Source organism: Orcinus orca, chromosome 2 (assembly GCF_937001465.1).
Source record: "Orcinus orca chromosome 2, mOrcOrc1.1, whole genome shotgun sequence".
NCBI lineage: Eukaryota > Metazoa > Chordata > Mammalia > Artiodactyla > Delphinidae > Orcinus > Orcinus orca.
Genome location: NC_064560.1, coordinates 137,146,485 through 137,163,247, shown reverse-complemented (window position 1 = coordinate 137,163,247; position 16,763 = coordinate 137,146,485). Strand labels below are relative to the sequence as shown.

The window sequence follows — 16,763 nt, the reverse complement described above, 5'->3', positions numbered from 1 at the left end:
CCTCCCCTCCCCCTCTCTTCCTCCCTCCCCCCCTCCTTCCATCCATCCTTCTAATGACTAAAAACAGCTAAAAACATTCTGTAAAGCTTCTTCATTATTAATATGATTATGAGGTGTATCTCAGCCTCTGTCTTCACCTGATTTGCCTTGAGCCTTATAAAATGAAGGCACTCTGGGCAGTCCCCACATGGAAGATTCTAATTCAAATCTACAATGATTTGAGGAAAGCAATTTATTTTTTTTAAAAAGTGAATTGAACCTTGAATACAGTTGTATTGAGAGTGAACAAAAGAGATATGGAAGAAGCCATCCACTCTCCATCAATCAAGGAAGTTTTGTCAGAAACTCCACCCTCCGTCACCCTCCACTTCCCTTCCTGGTAGGAGCCAACACCCAGAAGAAAGCAGATGTAGCCCTGCGGCTGACTCAGAACTCTCAGGTTAGAGAAGAGAAGACGGGGCCCTGCTGCGTGCATCACACGGGAGAGACGCAGGTCTGCTTTGGGTAAAGCCTCAGGCTCTTGAGGAAGGAAGCCGGGAAGGTGTATCAGCAAAGCCCCCGAAAATTCTGGGCCTGTGATGAGGACCACAGAGGGGACCCGGCACCAGAACTCTGACTTTAGCCTCCTAGGGAGCTCACCAGCTTGTCACCTGGAGAAACTGGCAAAAGACAGCAGCCTCCACAGTGCGTTCCTTATGGCCTGGACAGCTGGCAGAGGCCCTGGGGCACTTTCCTGATGTCTGGGAACAAAATGGGACACGAGTGTTCCAGAGGTTCCTGCGAAGACCTGCAACTGGGCAGAAGTACATCAAAGGCCTCTCAAGACGATTGATTGGACGGGAAGTCTCAAAAGGCATCTTTTTTTTTTTTTTTTTTACTGAAAAGTGGTGGATACTCTGCTGGAGGATGAGAGTTCTTTCAAGAGAAAAATAGGCTCATGTTGTTGTATTTGCTGAAGGGTTGGCCCTTTAGGAGACGTGATGCTTACCACTCCCTCTCAAGTCCGAGCCCCAGTGTCTCCCCACAACGATCTCCAAAGCCTCTACCTGCTCTCTCCTGTGCCCACCCTCCCATCACATTCTCCACACAGCTGCCAGAGCCATCTTTTTATTTTGGCTGTACTGCGAGGCTTGTGGGATCGCAGTTCCCCGACCAGGGATTGAACCCTGGCCACAGCAGTGAAAGCCCAGAATCCTCAAATGAAAAGGAAAATGAAACCATGCTCCCTGCACAGCTGAAAATTCTCTAACAGCACTTGATATCATTTTATGAACATAAATGAATAAACAAAGCCCAGGGATCAGCAAAGATGTTCTGGAATGGACCACAAAGTAAGTATTTCAGGCTTTGTCCATTATGGTGTCTGCTGTGCTGTTGTCCCCCAAAAGATGGGCTGCGCTAGAGTGAAGCAAGCCAGTTATCCAGTGAAACAAAGTTAAAGGAGACGGTCACTCTCAAGGCTGTGAAAGCAGCCACAGAAACACATAAAGAACTGGCATGGGGCTTCCCTGGTGGCGCAGTGGTTGGGGGTCCACCTGCCGATGCAGGGGACATGGGTTCGTGCCCCGGTCCGGGAGGATCCCACGTGCCGTGGAGCGGCTGGGCCCGTGAGCCATGGTCGCTGGGCCTGTGTGTCCGGAGCCTGTGTCCGCAACGGGAGAGGCCACAACAGTGAGAGGCCCACATACAGCAAAAAAAAAAAAGAACTGGCATGGCCATGTTCCGTGAAAACAATATTTGGCCCCCAGGCTGCATGCACCAGGTTCTCAGGTCAGAGTCTGCATTTGCTCATCCTCTTCCTGGAATCCTCTTTCTCAGATTTTTGCATAGATGTCTCCAAGTGCTAGCTGACTCAGTAAACAGATTAAATGTATATTTGGAAAATCAGCGAAGAAAGAGCTCTAAAAATGAGAAAATATTTTGGAATGAATTTGATTTTAGATATTTCCCCCAAAGTATTCAAGTAGTTCTTACAGGGGTGAGGGAAGCAGAACTTCATTGACGTTCTTTGCACTTACTTTAAGCCTTGATTGGCTTTCTATATTTTTAGTTGCCTGGGGGGGGCGGGGGCTGGGAAGGAGGGAGGCCACCCTAATCTTGTCGTGTTTAAAGCCTCTAAAGTCTCAGTGTGCCCCTGCTGCCTCCTTTTGGTCACTGTGGCCTCGGGTCAAGTGTTGCCTTCTCAGGGAAGGTTTCTCCAACCAGTGACTTGCTGGTGCCTCTTCACCACCTATTACGTTCTGCTGTTGTGTTTTCTCACAGCACATAATCACTCTCTGCAATTATTGTGCTTTTTTTCCTTTAATTAATTAATTTTATTTTAATTATTTTTGCCTGCGTTGGGTCTTTGCTGCTGCGCATGGGCCTTTCTCTGATTGTGGCGAGCGGGGGCTACTCCTTGCTGCGGTGCGCGGGCTTCTCACTATGATGGCTTCTCTTCTTGTGGAGCACGGGCTCTAGGAGCATGGGTTCAGTAGTTGTGGCTTGTGGGCTCTAGAGCGCAGGCTCAGTAGTTGTGGCACATGGGCTTAGGTGCTCCGCGGCATGTGGGATCTTCCCAGACTAGGGCTTGAACCCGTGTCCCCTGCATTGGCAGGCGGATTCCCAACCACTGTGCCACCAGGGAAGCCCCTATTGTGCTTTTTTCTGTGCATCCTTGTTGACTGTCTGTTTCCCTTTCGCATGTGGGCCTCAGAAGCCCAGGAATCCTGTCTGCCTTGTTTACTCTGCATCCTGCACCTAGTACAGTGTCTGGCACCTGGAAGGCATGCAAGAAAATATTTGTTGACTGACTCAGTGACTGAATGAAAGAGCTCAAAGCGTTTTACGTATGAGGTCTGATCCTAGTTGAAATTCTCTGCTTGTCCATCATAGAACCTTAAAAGTGACTTGGAACCCAGCTTGGATAACCGAATCAGCTTTAGCTAATGGACTTAAATCAATTTAGGCAAAAGCCAATCTGTCAACAGAAGAATTTGGCCCAAATGAGATTTGGTAGAACATTTAGCTACTATACCATGGAAAGATTTTTCAGTTCTTTATCTTTTATCCGTTTGGTCTGTTTTTCCAAAATGTTTGCTTTTTACTTTCTACTTCTTAGATTTTAATGAACTTTTGGCTTGTTCTCTAGGGAAACATAATTTAAACATCCAACAATAAAAATTTTATTGAGAAAACCAGATTTCCTTGAGTTCTGTGCATGAATATAGAAACAGTTAAATATGCAGTGCATATATAACAGTTAAATATTGAGTGTATGGTGAACATCTGACTTGTGTCAGGCATTGTTTTGGGCACTAGGATTGCTGTGGTGAACCCATTCTGCCTTCAGACTACTGGGAGGAATAGATGTAAAACAGATTCAAACCAAAAAAAAGTCAAGTTTTGATAGGCACTAAAAAGGAAATAAACAGGGAGCTGAGATGGGCGATGCCTCCTCTTGTTCGGGTGATAAGAAAGGCCTTATGGAAGAAGTAACATGGAGGAAATGATGAGAAGCTGCCTTTATGGAGGGTAGGGAAAAGTGTATTGCAAGGTGAAAATACCACATTATGCAGCGTTACTAAGGTAGGAAAGAGAGCTTGGCTTATTTCAAGAACAGCCAAAAAAAGGGGTGTGACTGGATCACGGTGGGTAAAGAAGATGAGGCACAATGAACTCGTCACTGGGGCTTCCTGGGCCACGGTAATGAATTTGGATTTTACGTGCAGGGGTTTCACAAAGCAGAGTGATGCCAGCTTATTTAAGTCTAAGGAAGATTGCTCTGGCTTCCATGTAGAGAACAGGTTGATGTGGGGCAAGTGTAAAAGTGGGGAGCCCCGAGAGAAGGCTGTTGCAGTAATCCACTCGGGAGATGATGGCAGTCTGGAATGGTTGTGGCAGTGAGACTGGGAAGGAGGAGAAGTTGGAGGCACAACTTGGCAGTCGAATTGAGAGGCGTTGTTGGTGAGTCCAACGTAGGAACTGAGAGTAGGCATATCAGTCCGTGTCCAGCTGGGAGAAGAGAAATCATTCCAGGTATTTCAAGTGGAGGGAATTTAACCTAAGGAATCAGTTACAAAAGTGTGGGATAGGTTGGAGGAACCAAAAGGAGAGGATGCAGTGACCTAGAGATAAGTATCTTCAAGAAGTCTTGGACCACTCCTAAGGCTGGAGATAAAATAGAGAAGTGCTGATGTTTTCAGAGCCCAGGAGTACCTGGCATCTGACACGGCGGGAAGCTGCCGATGCTGTCGGCACTGGCCACTGTCCCAACCATGGATGCTGTTGCTGGAGCTGCTGAAGGCCACTGCCACAGCCACTGTCAGAAGCTTGTTTTTAAAGGGGGGTGTCTCTCCCTCCCTCATTTTATCCAGTTTCCCACCAGTGCTTCGTACTGGCAGCATTTAACTCAGCCGGCTGGCAAGGGAGTCTGGGAGATGCAGTTCACAGGATCCCAGCCACCTCCAACAGAGCAGCACACAGAATGGCAGGGCCTGTACTTAGCACGAGCAAGCCAACGGCCAGCGCATGGAAGAACTAAAGGTTTGTTTTAAGTAGGAAAAACAATCTATATTTTATAAAAAGTATATATTATATTTCTTTTTTTTTTTTAACAAAAGCAGTATATGCCCGTTAGAAAATACAGGAGGGACTTCCCTGGTGACGCAGTGGTTAAGAATCCACCTGCCATTGCAGGGGACATGGGTTCGAGCCCTGGTCCGGGAAGATCCCACATGCTGCGGAGAAACTAAGCCCGTGTGCCGCAACTACTGAGCCCACGTGCCACAGCTACTGAAGCCCACGTGCCTAGAGCCCGTGCTCCGCAACAAGAGAAGCCACTGCAATGAGAAGCCCACACACCTCAATGAAGAGTAACCCCCGCTCTCCGCAACTAAAGACCGCACACAGCAACGAAGACCCAGTGCAGCCATTAAATAAATAAATAAGGAAAACAATACAACGTAAAAACTTCCATATTCCCACCTACCCAAAAACAATCATTAATAACATCTTGATCTCAATCTCTCTCAAAAAGGGACTCTAACTCTACATTCAGTTTTGTAACCCACTGCACTAAATGTTTGCAGTCAAACATTTGCTGGACGTTTACTTCGTTACAACTAGCTCCCAGGGTTGAATATTTATGTTCTATAAACATTTTCCGATTATAAATGTAAAAAGGAATTATTGCCTGAAGACAAATTTGCAGTTTAAGAAAACAGTTCATGAAGAATACAGTCGTAAACTCTAATTTGATTATTAGGAGATTATTTGCTTAGGTAGAAAGAGAAAATAATTCTTTTAAATATAAGGTAGAATATCAGGTCTTTCTTTAGACTGTTCATTTCCCTTTTTTGGGAAGAAGAAAACAGTAGGATTTCAGAGCTGGAAATGGAGACGAGCTTTAGCTACAGAATACACTAGAACTCTCCTGCAGCGCATCTGCCTGGTCTCCATAGAGTCAGACTTCTTGAGGAAGCTGGTCCTCTGAAGTGTGCAGAAGGGGTGACACGGAGACAAGGTGGCTTTAAGAGTGGGTGGTAGGGCTTCCCTGGTGGCGCACTGGTTGGGAGTCCGCTTGCCGATGCGGGGGATGCGGGGTCGTGCCCCCGTCCGGGAGGATCCCACGTGCCGCGGAGCGGCTGGGCCCGTGGGCCATGGCCGCTGGGCCCGCGCGTCCAGAGCCTGTGCTCCGCAACGGGAGAGGCCACAGCAGTGAGAGGCCCGCGTACCGCAAAAAAAAAAAAAAAAAGAGTGGGTGCTAATTATTATGGCTACAGGGTGACCATTTCTCTGGTGTTATCTGTTAGAATCCTTTTGACAACTAGTAGCAGAAAACCGTGACTTAAATTGGCTTTAAAAATGAGGAAATGCATTATCTCACATAACTGGAAGTCCAGAGGTAGGACAGGCTACCGGTATAGTAAGATGAGCCGCTCAGTGATGTCACCAAGGTCCCAAGTTTTTGCCACACTCTGTTCTGCCTTCCTCCTGAGACTGGCTCCGTTCATGGTGACTAGATGGCTGCCAGAGGCCACAGAGCTGCCTGCCCTTCTCCATGTTCAGCAAGAAAATTAGACCCTTCCCTTCAATACAAATTCTTTTCAAGCAGACCAGTGGTTCCCAGTATTGCTGCACATTAAAGTCACCAGGAGTGCTGTATCATTTATTTATTTATTGTGATTATTTCATTTGTACTTTATTATTTATTAATTGATGATGATGATATATTATTTATTTGCTATTTTATTTTTTTAACTGCAATACCTAGGCCTTTTCTCTAGAAATATTAGTCTGGGGTAGGGCCCAGCTGGAGGTCATTTTTAGAAGCTCCCCGCTGATTTTCATGTACAGCCAGGGCAGAGAACCACTGGTTTAGGATGGTTTAGGTCACCTGCCCACCCCTAGACTAACAGTCACCAGGGAGGGTAATGCCATGAACTGATTGGCTTAGAAAAGTGGACCTCCAAGTGTGACACCTCCCCACCGCCCCCGGCCCCCGTCTCGAGCAGCAGAAGCAGCTCCCAGGACCCTGTCAGAGATGTAGATTCTCGGGCCTCACCCAGGACTGTGGACTCAGAAACTCCAGGGGTGGGACCCAGAAGTTTGTGTTTTAACAAGCTTGCCATGTGATTCTGATGGATACTAATGTTTGAGACCCACGGCCTGAGATCAGTCAGGCTCCTCTCTGGAGCTTGGGAGGAGATAAATAGGAGAACAAAATCGAGGTCTGTTAGAACGGTGAACCCCAGGACCCCGAGCCTTTTAACATTCCCTCCTCCCGCCGACAGACCAGAACAGGGCGGGGGATCCGCCACCTGAACCCCCAGACGCCTAGCTGTACAGAGAAGCCTCCCACCTGTGCCACCAAGCCTTAGCCACAGCAACAGGCTCCGCAGTGGGCCAAGCTAAGATGGGAAGAAAGCACGTGCTGTAGGTATCCATTCCTTCCTACCCTGGGGAACCTGGAAGTTTCTGTAGGTGCTAAAGGGCTGAAAAGACAGGCCTGGTATATACTCTCCTGAAAACCCTTTGAATTAATTTCAACTACTGTACAATTTCAGCAGGATCCTGGGGGGGAAAAAAAGGCCATTCAGTAAAAACAAAAGAAATCTGAACACGATAAGGACTTTAGTTAACAATAATGTCACAATATTGGTTCATAAATTGTGACAAATGTAACCATACTAATATCTGATGTCAATAGGGGAAACTGGGTATGCGGCATGTGGGAACTATGTATAAATCTTCACAACTTTCCTGTAAATCTAAAACTATTCTAAAATAAGGTTATTTTAAATACAGCATATTAAGATGTGAAATTCCAATGAATGAAAACACCTTTGGAAAAAGCTTTATAAAATTAAGCAAAAAAAGTTCTTTAAAATATTCCATATTAATCTAAATTTGACACTGCTGTATTTTTATGATCGGTACCATGTTTTTAGCCGGAGAGAATGCTTTTTAGACGTTTTCAGCTTAAACAAAAGTTGAATTGGAAAATACTGATGAATATTCCCGGTATGTCATACTTCCTAGAACCTGCACACAGCAGAATTATCAAAGAGCAATTGAGAGAGGCTTAAACTTGTTCATATGCTTAGAAATAATTAAGAACCAATCAAGTCACATTCTTTGCCATCCCCTTAGACTTGGAAAGGATTAGGATGGCTGGACTCCACAGGGAATGGGACATAATCCCATGCCTCTCTCTCTCAACCCAATTCATAGCAGTGAGCAGCAAGCATAAGTTCCCTCAGGCACTCTCCTCTTGTTTCACCAGCTCCATTTAAATGAAATGGACATCTTGTGTCCTGAGGGGTGAGTCTCGCAATCCAATCCGGTGGATTGAGGTGTGACTCATTACTGAGGACTACTCTCAACAGACTGTACATCACTGAATTTATGTGGGATTCCTGGAAACACTGCGCCATAATTGGAACGAAGCAAGGAGCAAATCCTAATTTGTAGCTTGGAAGGTTCCTACCAATGTAGTCAACTAAATAATTCGTGGTAAATTTTGCCTATTGTCCTTCTACACTAAGTATCAGTAAGGAAACCAAGAGTTAAAATTGTCATTGCAGGTGAACGTGCTATAATTAAGGGTTATAATAAAAAAGAGTACTTAAGGGCAAAAACGTTGCTATGTCAAGCAAGTGGCTCAAAATGATCCCCACCCCACCCCCAATCTTATCTCATTTGGAATCTCTTAGATTTTGTCCAGCATTGTCCTACTCTCTCACTGTGTGAACTTGGACAAGTTCCTTAGCCTCTCTACTCCTCATTTTTGTCATCTTCACAATAGTGAAAATAATAATTCTGTGGTGGTGTTAGAAGAATTCATAGAAATAGTGTTTGTAATACTTTTAGCACAGTGCCTGGAATATATGGTGTTAAAAAAAGTGTTTGATAAATCAAAAAATAAGATCATCCTTGCCCACATTAAAGCCATTCAATGTAATGATAAACCTGTTGATAATATGGCATGGCAAAAACACAGAAAAGAATACTCAGATGCCAGCTTGGAGGGAGGGAAACTCTGGCACAGAGAGATGTTGAAGGGGTGAAAGAAATGTAGGTGGTTTTCATCGGAAATAAAAAAGGATGTGATGTGATGGAACTCTCCCAAATTACCAGTAAAAATGTAAAATGGTGCAGCTGCTGTGTAAAACAGTGTGGCAGTTCCTCAAAAAATTAAATGTAAAATTACTATATGACCCAGCAATTCCACTCCTAGGTATATACCCAAGAGAATTGAAAGCAGGCACTCAGGTACTTACACATACATGCTCTTAACAGCATTACTCACAATAACCAAAAGGTGGAAACAACCCAAATGTCCATCAGCTTATGATGGATAGATAAATGTCATATATCCATGCAATGGAATATTAGCCATAAAAAGGAATGGTACATGGTACAACATGAATGGACCTGGAAAACATTATACTAAGTGAAATAAGCCAGACATACAAGGTTACATACCCTATGACTCCACTTATAGGGAATATCCAGAAAAGGTGAAGCCATAGATACTAAAAGCAGATTGGTGGTTGCCAGGGGCTGGGGAAGTGCGGAGTAACTGCTTACTGGATACAGGGTTTTCTTTGGGAACGGTGAAAATGTTTCGGAACTGGAGAGAGGTGGTGGTTGCACAATATTGTGAATGTACTAAATGCCACTGAATTGCACACTATTTTGGGTGACTTTTACCTCATCCAAAACAAAAACACAAAAACCCCCATACACACATAAACAGGACAAGAGTTGAATGCTCTCTTGTTGTGGTTGAGAACACAAAAGCATTCCAGGCTTCCCCTTCCACTGACCAGAGATTCCTTTCTTAGGGAAGTTACCTAATGTCCAGCCCCTCTGGGCCCTGGTTTCCTCATCAGTAGGATAATGAAGTTGGACCACCAGGATCCCTTCCGATTCAAATGCCAAGGCAAAGAAATTCAGCTTCCTTCTTTTACCCTCTCTCATCCACATGCTTGAAAAATAAAAATGACTGCGTCTGTACTGCAGATATACATTGGAAGACAATTTATTGAAATTAAATTACAGGGAAATTAATTTTAGTTATTAACAGGAAAAGTATTTTAATATTTATTGTGATAATGATGCAAATGAACGGGCAAATAACTAGAACAAATGCACTTGAACCATTAGCTTGGTGTTTGCCACTCTGATGTTCAGACTCCTCTGCGCCCGTGCATGGCTCCAGCCTGTCTGCACCCCTCGGTGTAATCACACGCTGTGCTTTTTGCCAGTCACTGTATGTAAGGCTGCTCTGCCAGAGGCAGTGCTGGCAGCCCCGGGTTGATTAGGAGGCCCTTGATTGATTAATAGGTGCCCTTGCCAAGTAGGCAAGAACCAGTCCCTGGTTCTTCTAAGGGATGGTTCTTACTTAGAATACCTTCCTAAGCTGCCCATGCTTTGCAACCAGAGTAATCTAGAGCAATTTCAAGACTGCAGTCACTAAAACTTGCTCATAGACTATGGCTCTGGTGACACCTAAACTAATTGTAACTTTATTCTAAAATTATGGAAATATTATTTGAATAGCGAGCCAAATTTACCAGTCCTGGGATTTAAAGTCCTGGGTCCACATGTTCATTCTGGGAGGTGGGGATGTAATTTTGTGTATTTTATTGACCACTACCTCCTCCACCTTCTACTGCGGATTTCTGATCCTCTGTAAATCCCCTTATTATTCCTAGGAGTGTCAGGCGTATTTCCAAAGAACCTTCAGAAAATTTTCAGCCAGCTATCAAGTCTGTCATTTCCCCCCTTTTAAATTCAAGGATATCTACTTCTGAGGTCTACAACAAACCCCGAAGCTGCAAAAAACACAAGCCACTGCCTACCAGGGCCCACATTCAGGCGGCCTTGGACGGCTCTTCTCCTGCCCCTGAAGGAGATCACTGGATGGGGCAAGGTATTGTGGCTATGCAGGGTTCCAGCACAAGTCGGGGAAGGGCCTTCCTCTCTTTTGGTATTGCAGCTCCATTTTACTCCTTGCAGCAAACGAACAGTCCCCAGGTTTCGAACCCAGTCCCCAGTCCCTGAACATCCACCATGGCTGGATAGGGAGGCAAAGCCAGGAGACAAGTATCCTACAGAATGCCTGACTGCCCCATTCACTGGCCCCTGAGGTTTTGCTCTGAGCCAGTGAGCCAGGATGCTCTGCCTGACACTCTCCCAGTGACTTCTCTCTGGGGAGGCTCCCCCCACCTCCTTTCATGCAAATAGACCCTTGGGCAGGCTTCGTACAAGCCCAGACATGCCCCAATCCCACGTGGAGGTTGCCATGGCTCAGGGTCAGACACCAGGTTCCTGGTACCTATTTATTAGGCACTTACTATGTGCTACGTGCTGGGGGTCCAAGGATGACGGGCTTCTGTCATCCAGGAGCTGCTGTGGGAATTTAGATGGCAGCTCCTCGATGCTGACCAATCAAGCCGTTACCCCAGTTGGTGCACCTCCTGCCGAAAGGTCATACCAAGGGTGCCCACTATCACCATCTCGGCAGAGGTCCTCTTCCCTGTATAACTAGGAGTTTCACCAAGTTTCCCATGGACCACTTCTTCAGGTTCTTACTTGATGACCATGCGCCTCTGTCTGCTTCTTTCCATCAGTAGCAGCAGCGTGCCTTTCCTGTTCTACTCTTTGTTCTTGACCCAGACTTCACTCCATTTCTCCTTTCATATTTCTCCTCTCAGATGAAGAAAAGAGAGGACTATGGGCAGGAGAATAAACGTGTAAACGCTGTAGGGGATTGTGTACAAAATGATACCTGAAAAACCTGTACATTCTCCTTCTTCTTCTTCACAAATGTTAATTGTACTTTTATCTTTTACTCAGTTTATTTAAACTAAAACACAGAGACAGCTCACCCATTTTTTTGTTGTTCAACTTTATATAAGCCCTAATGCATTGTAACTTACAACTTAATGTGAGAACTGTACATTCTTTTGTTCAACCTACATGAAGAGCCCAAGTGCAAACTGATGTAAAATTTAAAATGGCTTTGCACGCAATTTATGAATCTTTTTCTCTGGAGTCTGTTCTCTGGTGTTCGGTAGGAAAGGGAATTTAAAAAAAATTCATTAAGCAATCAGCTTACCTTTGGATAAGTAAAAAGTCTTGTGGGACATACCTGTGTTAGCTGTTACATGAGAATGTGGTGAATTTTGAAGGCAGACCTTCAGAACATCATATTTTAGTAGGAAACTTGAAAGATAAGTGGATGAAAACATTCAGCAAAGAAAAATACAGTATTTTTAGGATTCAGTGAGATATGACCCAGTATTTCTTCATTGTACGCACCCCCCTTCATTGAGCTCATGGGGCCTTGAAGATAGTAGGGGTCAGGGAGATGCTTGTTAATTTTATTTAAAATTGGATTCCTCCCAGTCTCTCAGTGTCTTTGCACCTCCCGACCTGGGTCAAACAGCAGAGGAAAGGGGAATAAGGTACCAGGTAAAGCTAAAACGAGATCATTGCTAAAATATTTGTTTGTTCCTGGGTTTATTATTTTATTCAAAAGCCTGGGAGGTGACCAGCCTAGAATGTGGCAGTAAACTGTGCTGTTAATCCATTTGCATTTTCGGAGTTGGGATACAGGTTTTCAAGTTTGTTATGGGATTTTATGCAAAACAATATGCAAATCGATGGCATTCTAAAAATGCCGTCTGTTCTCCAGCCCCTCTCCTGGTCACAAACAAGGGAGGCTGGCGCCGGGCTCGCCGGGCTCCTTGGGCAAGGGGTAAACCCTGCTGGGTGACGGGCCGGGGGGGAAGGGCTGTCCCGGAGGCGGTCCTGGGGCGGAGCCTGGGCGGGGCCCGTGACGCGCGGAGTCGGCCTGCTCAGGGGCTGGACCTCAGCCTCTCCCCGCCTGGGGCCGCCGCCGCGCCAGTGGTGGCTCCGCGTTTCCAAAAGGGGCCCTCCGACTCCTCGCTGGGCCAGTCCGGCGCTGAGTCGTGGAGCCCCGCACAGCTCCCGCTGGTCCCTGAACAGGATCCCTGCTCCCCAGAGTTGCGAGCAACTTTCCCCTCTCCCTGGTGCCGCGGTGGCTCGGGGACCGTGGCCGCCGCAGGTAGCTGAACTCCGGGCCACTCTCCCTGCGCCTCGGCTGAGCGCGCTCGCGGGTCGCTCTCTCTCCGGGTGCACGCTGGGGGTCCCCGAGCTCGGCTCTGCGGGCGAGATGCCCCTAGGACATATCATGAGGCTGGATCTGGAGAAGATCGCCCTGGAGTACATCGTGCCCTGTCTGCACGAGGTCGGCTTCTGCTACCTGGACAACTTCCTGGGCGAGGTGGTGGGTGACTGTGTCCTGGAGCGAGTCAAGCAGCTGCACTGCAACGGGGCCCTGCGGGACGGCCAGCTGGCCGGGCCCCGCGCCGGCGTCTCCAAGCGGCACCTGCGGGGCGACCAGATCACGTGGATCGGGGGCAACGAGGAAGGCTGCGAGGCCATCAGCTTCCTCTTGTCCCTCATCGACAGGCTGGTCCTGTATTGCGGGAGCCGGCTGGGCAAATACTACGTCAAGGAAAGGTCCAAGGTAGGACGCGCGCGGGTGCCCGGCCGCTGCTGCAGCCCGCGGGGACTGGGGACGTTTGGAGTCCGTGGTCTGTCGCCTTGGCAGGGCTGCAAGCCAACTTTAGTTTTTAACCAAGAAGCAAGAAGTCCGCCTGGTTCCCCCTACACCTCCCACTCCCCCGCCCCACGTTGGGACAGGTTATTAGAAACATTATGTATGGTCCGAGACATGAGAACTCATGATCTTAAATGTCTACTTTCAAGTCACCTAATATTGCCCGTCAGCCCTTCATTGTGTTCAGAGGGGATTCCAGCGAAAGCACTTTTAGAGAATTCTAGAGACAGTGTCATTTCACAGTGTGGCATTTGGCTTGTGGAGTTTGGCAGGTGTGGGAAGAGTTTGACCTGTGAAGGAGTAAGGCTCATCACCATCACTTTCTAGTGCTGCCCTTGGCTTTCTGCGCCCAGGACATTATTTGATCATCCACTTGAGTTGAAAATTCTCTCCTGGTGCTGAGCCCCAGCCCCCTTTCCTAACTATCAATTGCTGGGGAGATCCACTGAGAACAACCAGTTAAGTGATCAGAAGAGGGTAGTCAAGTACCTCTGGAAAGAAACCATGTTTTTGTTCAGATGGCCAGCAGTCACTCCCTGGGTGGTAATTTTTCTTGGAAACATTTACAGGTAGATTGGCAGAAATATGGGAACGCGGAGTACCATGATATTTGTGCGTGTACGTTACGTTGGGATAGTCGAGCTACTCAGTATTTTCTACAAATGATAATCCAGCACGTTTTTCAGGGCAGTTCTGAGAGTGATTTCGTACCTCTTTTATTGTGGACTGGTCAAGGGGCACTCAGAACTGTAGACAAGTTTTACTTTAACACAGTGAGGCAAAACATACTAGCGTGAGAAGGAAGGTGAACATTCACCTATGTACTACTCTGTGACACTGTATGTAGTATTCCTCAATTTGTGATAAAACATACCATCGTTGTCTCATTTGTCCCGTAAACTAAGAGGAATACTTTTAATAAAGGGCAAGTGGTAAAGACTGGAAGTGTATAGAAATGAAGGGGTTGGATTGGGCGAGTGGAATAGAGAAGAGATTGCTGTATACCTTTCAAGCCAGGAGGACATGGTTAGAATATCTGAAAGCACTGTTTTTAATAGAGTGCAAATAAAGTAAATCTTAGAAGAAAATGCTGCTTCCTAAATTTTACTGTGATTAGGGGAAAATTCAGTTAGCCGGACTCTGTAGAAGATTGATGGTAAAGTCTTTCTTTACTCTTGTGGCATCGTTTTGGTGATGGAGTAGAAAGCCATTTGTCTTGATTAGTTTTGTTTTTGCACTTGTTTTGTAAATGACCGTGCCTTTGGGATGGGATCAGGAGGGGACCAGCTATCCTCAGTGTTGAAGAGGTGTACATAGCTTCAACCTAGAACAGCAGGTGGCTTCTTATCAGTTTTTTAGAGTTTCTTTTAAATTTTGGTGTTAGGAACTTCACCCCTAGCATTCTAGGAACAGAATTTGCTCTGAGGGAGGGAGATCAGAATTCGTTGATAGAGGTCACTAACATATTTGAAAGTTAAGTTTTTTTGGGTTTTGTTCTTATTTTAGCTTTGACTTAATGGACAATGGTAGGATTTTAAGCTAGAATTTAACTCCACAAATTGAATGAAAAACACTGTGTACGTCTGGGTAAGGAAAACTAAAAGATCTCTGGATATGATTTTTCAATTATGGGTTATCATCTGGGTAGAACAAATAACTTTTCAGTTAACCCTTTCAGAAGGTGACTGTGAATTGAAAAGAGAAAATTCATCTTTTGTCCACTGAAGAGACATCTGCCCGTACCTTGGTTTCCAGCTTTCCTTTAGTGGTTTGGCACAAAGTTCTTTATTCTGCCCTTTAGAAAAATCACCTCTAAATTGGGATATTCCTTGGCCAGCTAAAACCAAATGTAAACCAGGCTTGAGCAAACAATTATTATATGTACTCAAAAAAAAAAAGTTTGGTTTGTTTGTATAAAGAAGTCTCCTTAGGAATGTCTTGTAGCCCTGGGTCTCTTACTTGAAGTTCATTATTAAAGCATTGTAGAAACACATTCCATTTCTATATGATTTATATTAGTTCCACCTTAATTTAACCTTATTTACTTCTCTTCCCTCAACTGAGTTCCTTACTCTGTGCTGTTTCCCAGAGTAGTGATACGGACCCAGTTTCCTGCTCCATCCTCGAAGCAGGTATTCAGTAAAAACTAAATTATTAAAAGGTAGAATTTGTACATTTATTTTAAACATTTATTTGTAACTTTTTATTATGGAAATTTTCAAACATATATAAATGTAGAGAGGCTAGTATAATGAGCTCCTATCACCCATTCTCAACAATTGCCAATATATACATTTACATATTTTCGACCAGTTTTTTTTTAGGTACTTTACATTTCTTGGTGTTATGCTTGTTAATCCTAATGAAATACTTTTTTTCCCTGAACTTTTAAAGGTCATTGAAGAAGGTAATAATGCTCTTTATCTCAATGAAACAGTTGCAGAGGCATTGGAAATAGAATAGGAATATAGTGGACCTAAAATTGAAATTGTGGAAGGGTATGGAAAGAAATATTAAAGTGTTCCCCTCCCTGCCACAAAAGGTGTTAACTGATGAGAATTTATCTACCTCCGCTTTGTTGGAGAAAAATCTAAGGGTGCTGAGGACTCTGGGGCAGATGTTTCTATGATATACAGCAGTATGGTGCCCCCTAACTTCAAGCACAATCATTGCTTTCAGGCTATGAAAAGATTTCTTATCTGTTACTCCCTATTGGAGAACTTAGATCATATCCAAGATAAATATTGGTCCTAATTTGCTCCTTTTGCTTTGGCTGCCTAGATCTTGGACATGGCTGTTTTCCAGAGAATGTGTAATTTATAGAACCCAGAGTGCCTCTGCTTGCAGCAGAAGTTAGTAACTCTAATAATAATAACTACCTTTTAATGAGCCGTTGGCTCCGCCTGGTACTGTGCTAAGCACTTTTCAGACACTGTCTGACAGTCTTCAGAACCATAATCTTCGGCAAATTGAGTAATTAAATCATTTGTCCAAGGACACGAAGTCAGCAGTAAATGCAGTTTGTCATAGGGGTTAGGGTCTTGGACTTGGGGTGACTAACCTTGTGGCCACAGGTAAGTTGCACAGTTTTCACCAAAGGTGAAATGAGAGAGAATACCTTAAAGCTTTGGCGGGGGAAGGAGCATGAAATAAGACAGTGTACATAAAATTCTTAGCAGAATTCTGAGCCTTCATAAATGTTCTAAGGGGAGATTTGGGAGTCTAACCCAGGTCTGTCTGAGCCCAGAGTTTGTGTTGTTGACTCTTAGGCTCCTACTTACCCTCCTTTCCTTCCCTCGGCAAATGTTCACTCAGCATGGGGTACCGTGCAGGGGTGGGGATACAAAGGTGGACAGGCATCGGCCCTGCCCCCTAGAGCTTACATTCACGTGTACTTTTGAACTGTAGGATCCTCTAGCGCACACTTGATTATCCTCAAGTTTAAAAAAGAAAAAAGACAAAACCCAAACATTGAAGTGGGTCAGTTAAGTACATTTGAAGAAGAGAACGGGATGCTGTGCTAATGTTTTCCTACTGTTATTTGCAGGAAAAGCATTTGTTAACCAGCTTGGGTGTTAGGATCCCCAACTGGAGTAGCTGTGGCTGATTGGGTTATGGGGGTTGT

At 45.2% G+C, this 16,763-nt stretch overlaps 1 protein-coding gene and 1 long non-coding RNA gene across 2 annotated transcripts in view; both read left to right on the top strand.

Annotated features, from left to right (window-relative positions):
- Positions 1–310: 310 nt before the first annotated feature.
- LOC117198741 (uncharacterized) lies at positions 311–3,181 on the top strand. Its single transcript, XR_004479975.2, has 2 exons — positions 311–1,331; positions 2,696–3,181. It is a non-coding gene; the product is annotated as an uncharacterized LOC117198741 (long non-coding RNA).
- A 9,229-nt stretch (positions 3,182–12,410) lies between these two features.
- The window catches only part of EGLN3 (egl-9 family hypoxia inducible factor 3), a 28,387-nt gene continuing 24,034 nt past the window's right edge, over positions 12,411–16,763 (top strand). The window contains exon 1 of the mRNA XM_004285704.4: positions 12,411–13,045. Within this exon, the coding sequence (XP_004285752.1) occupies positions 12,689–13,045 (357 nt within the window). The 5' untranslated portion in view covers positions 12,411–12,688. The remainder of the gene's footprint in view (positions 13,046–16,763) is intronic.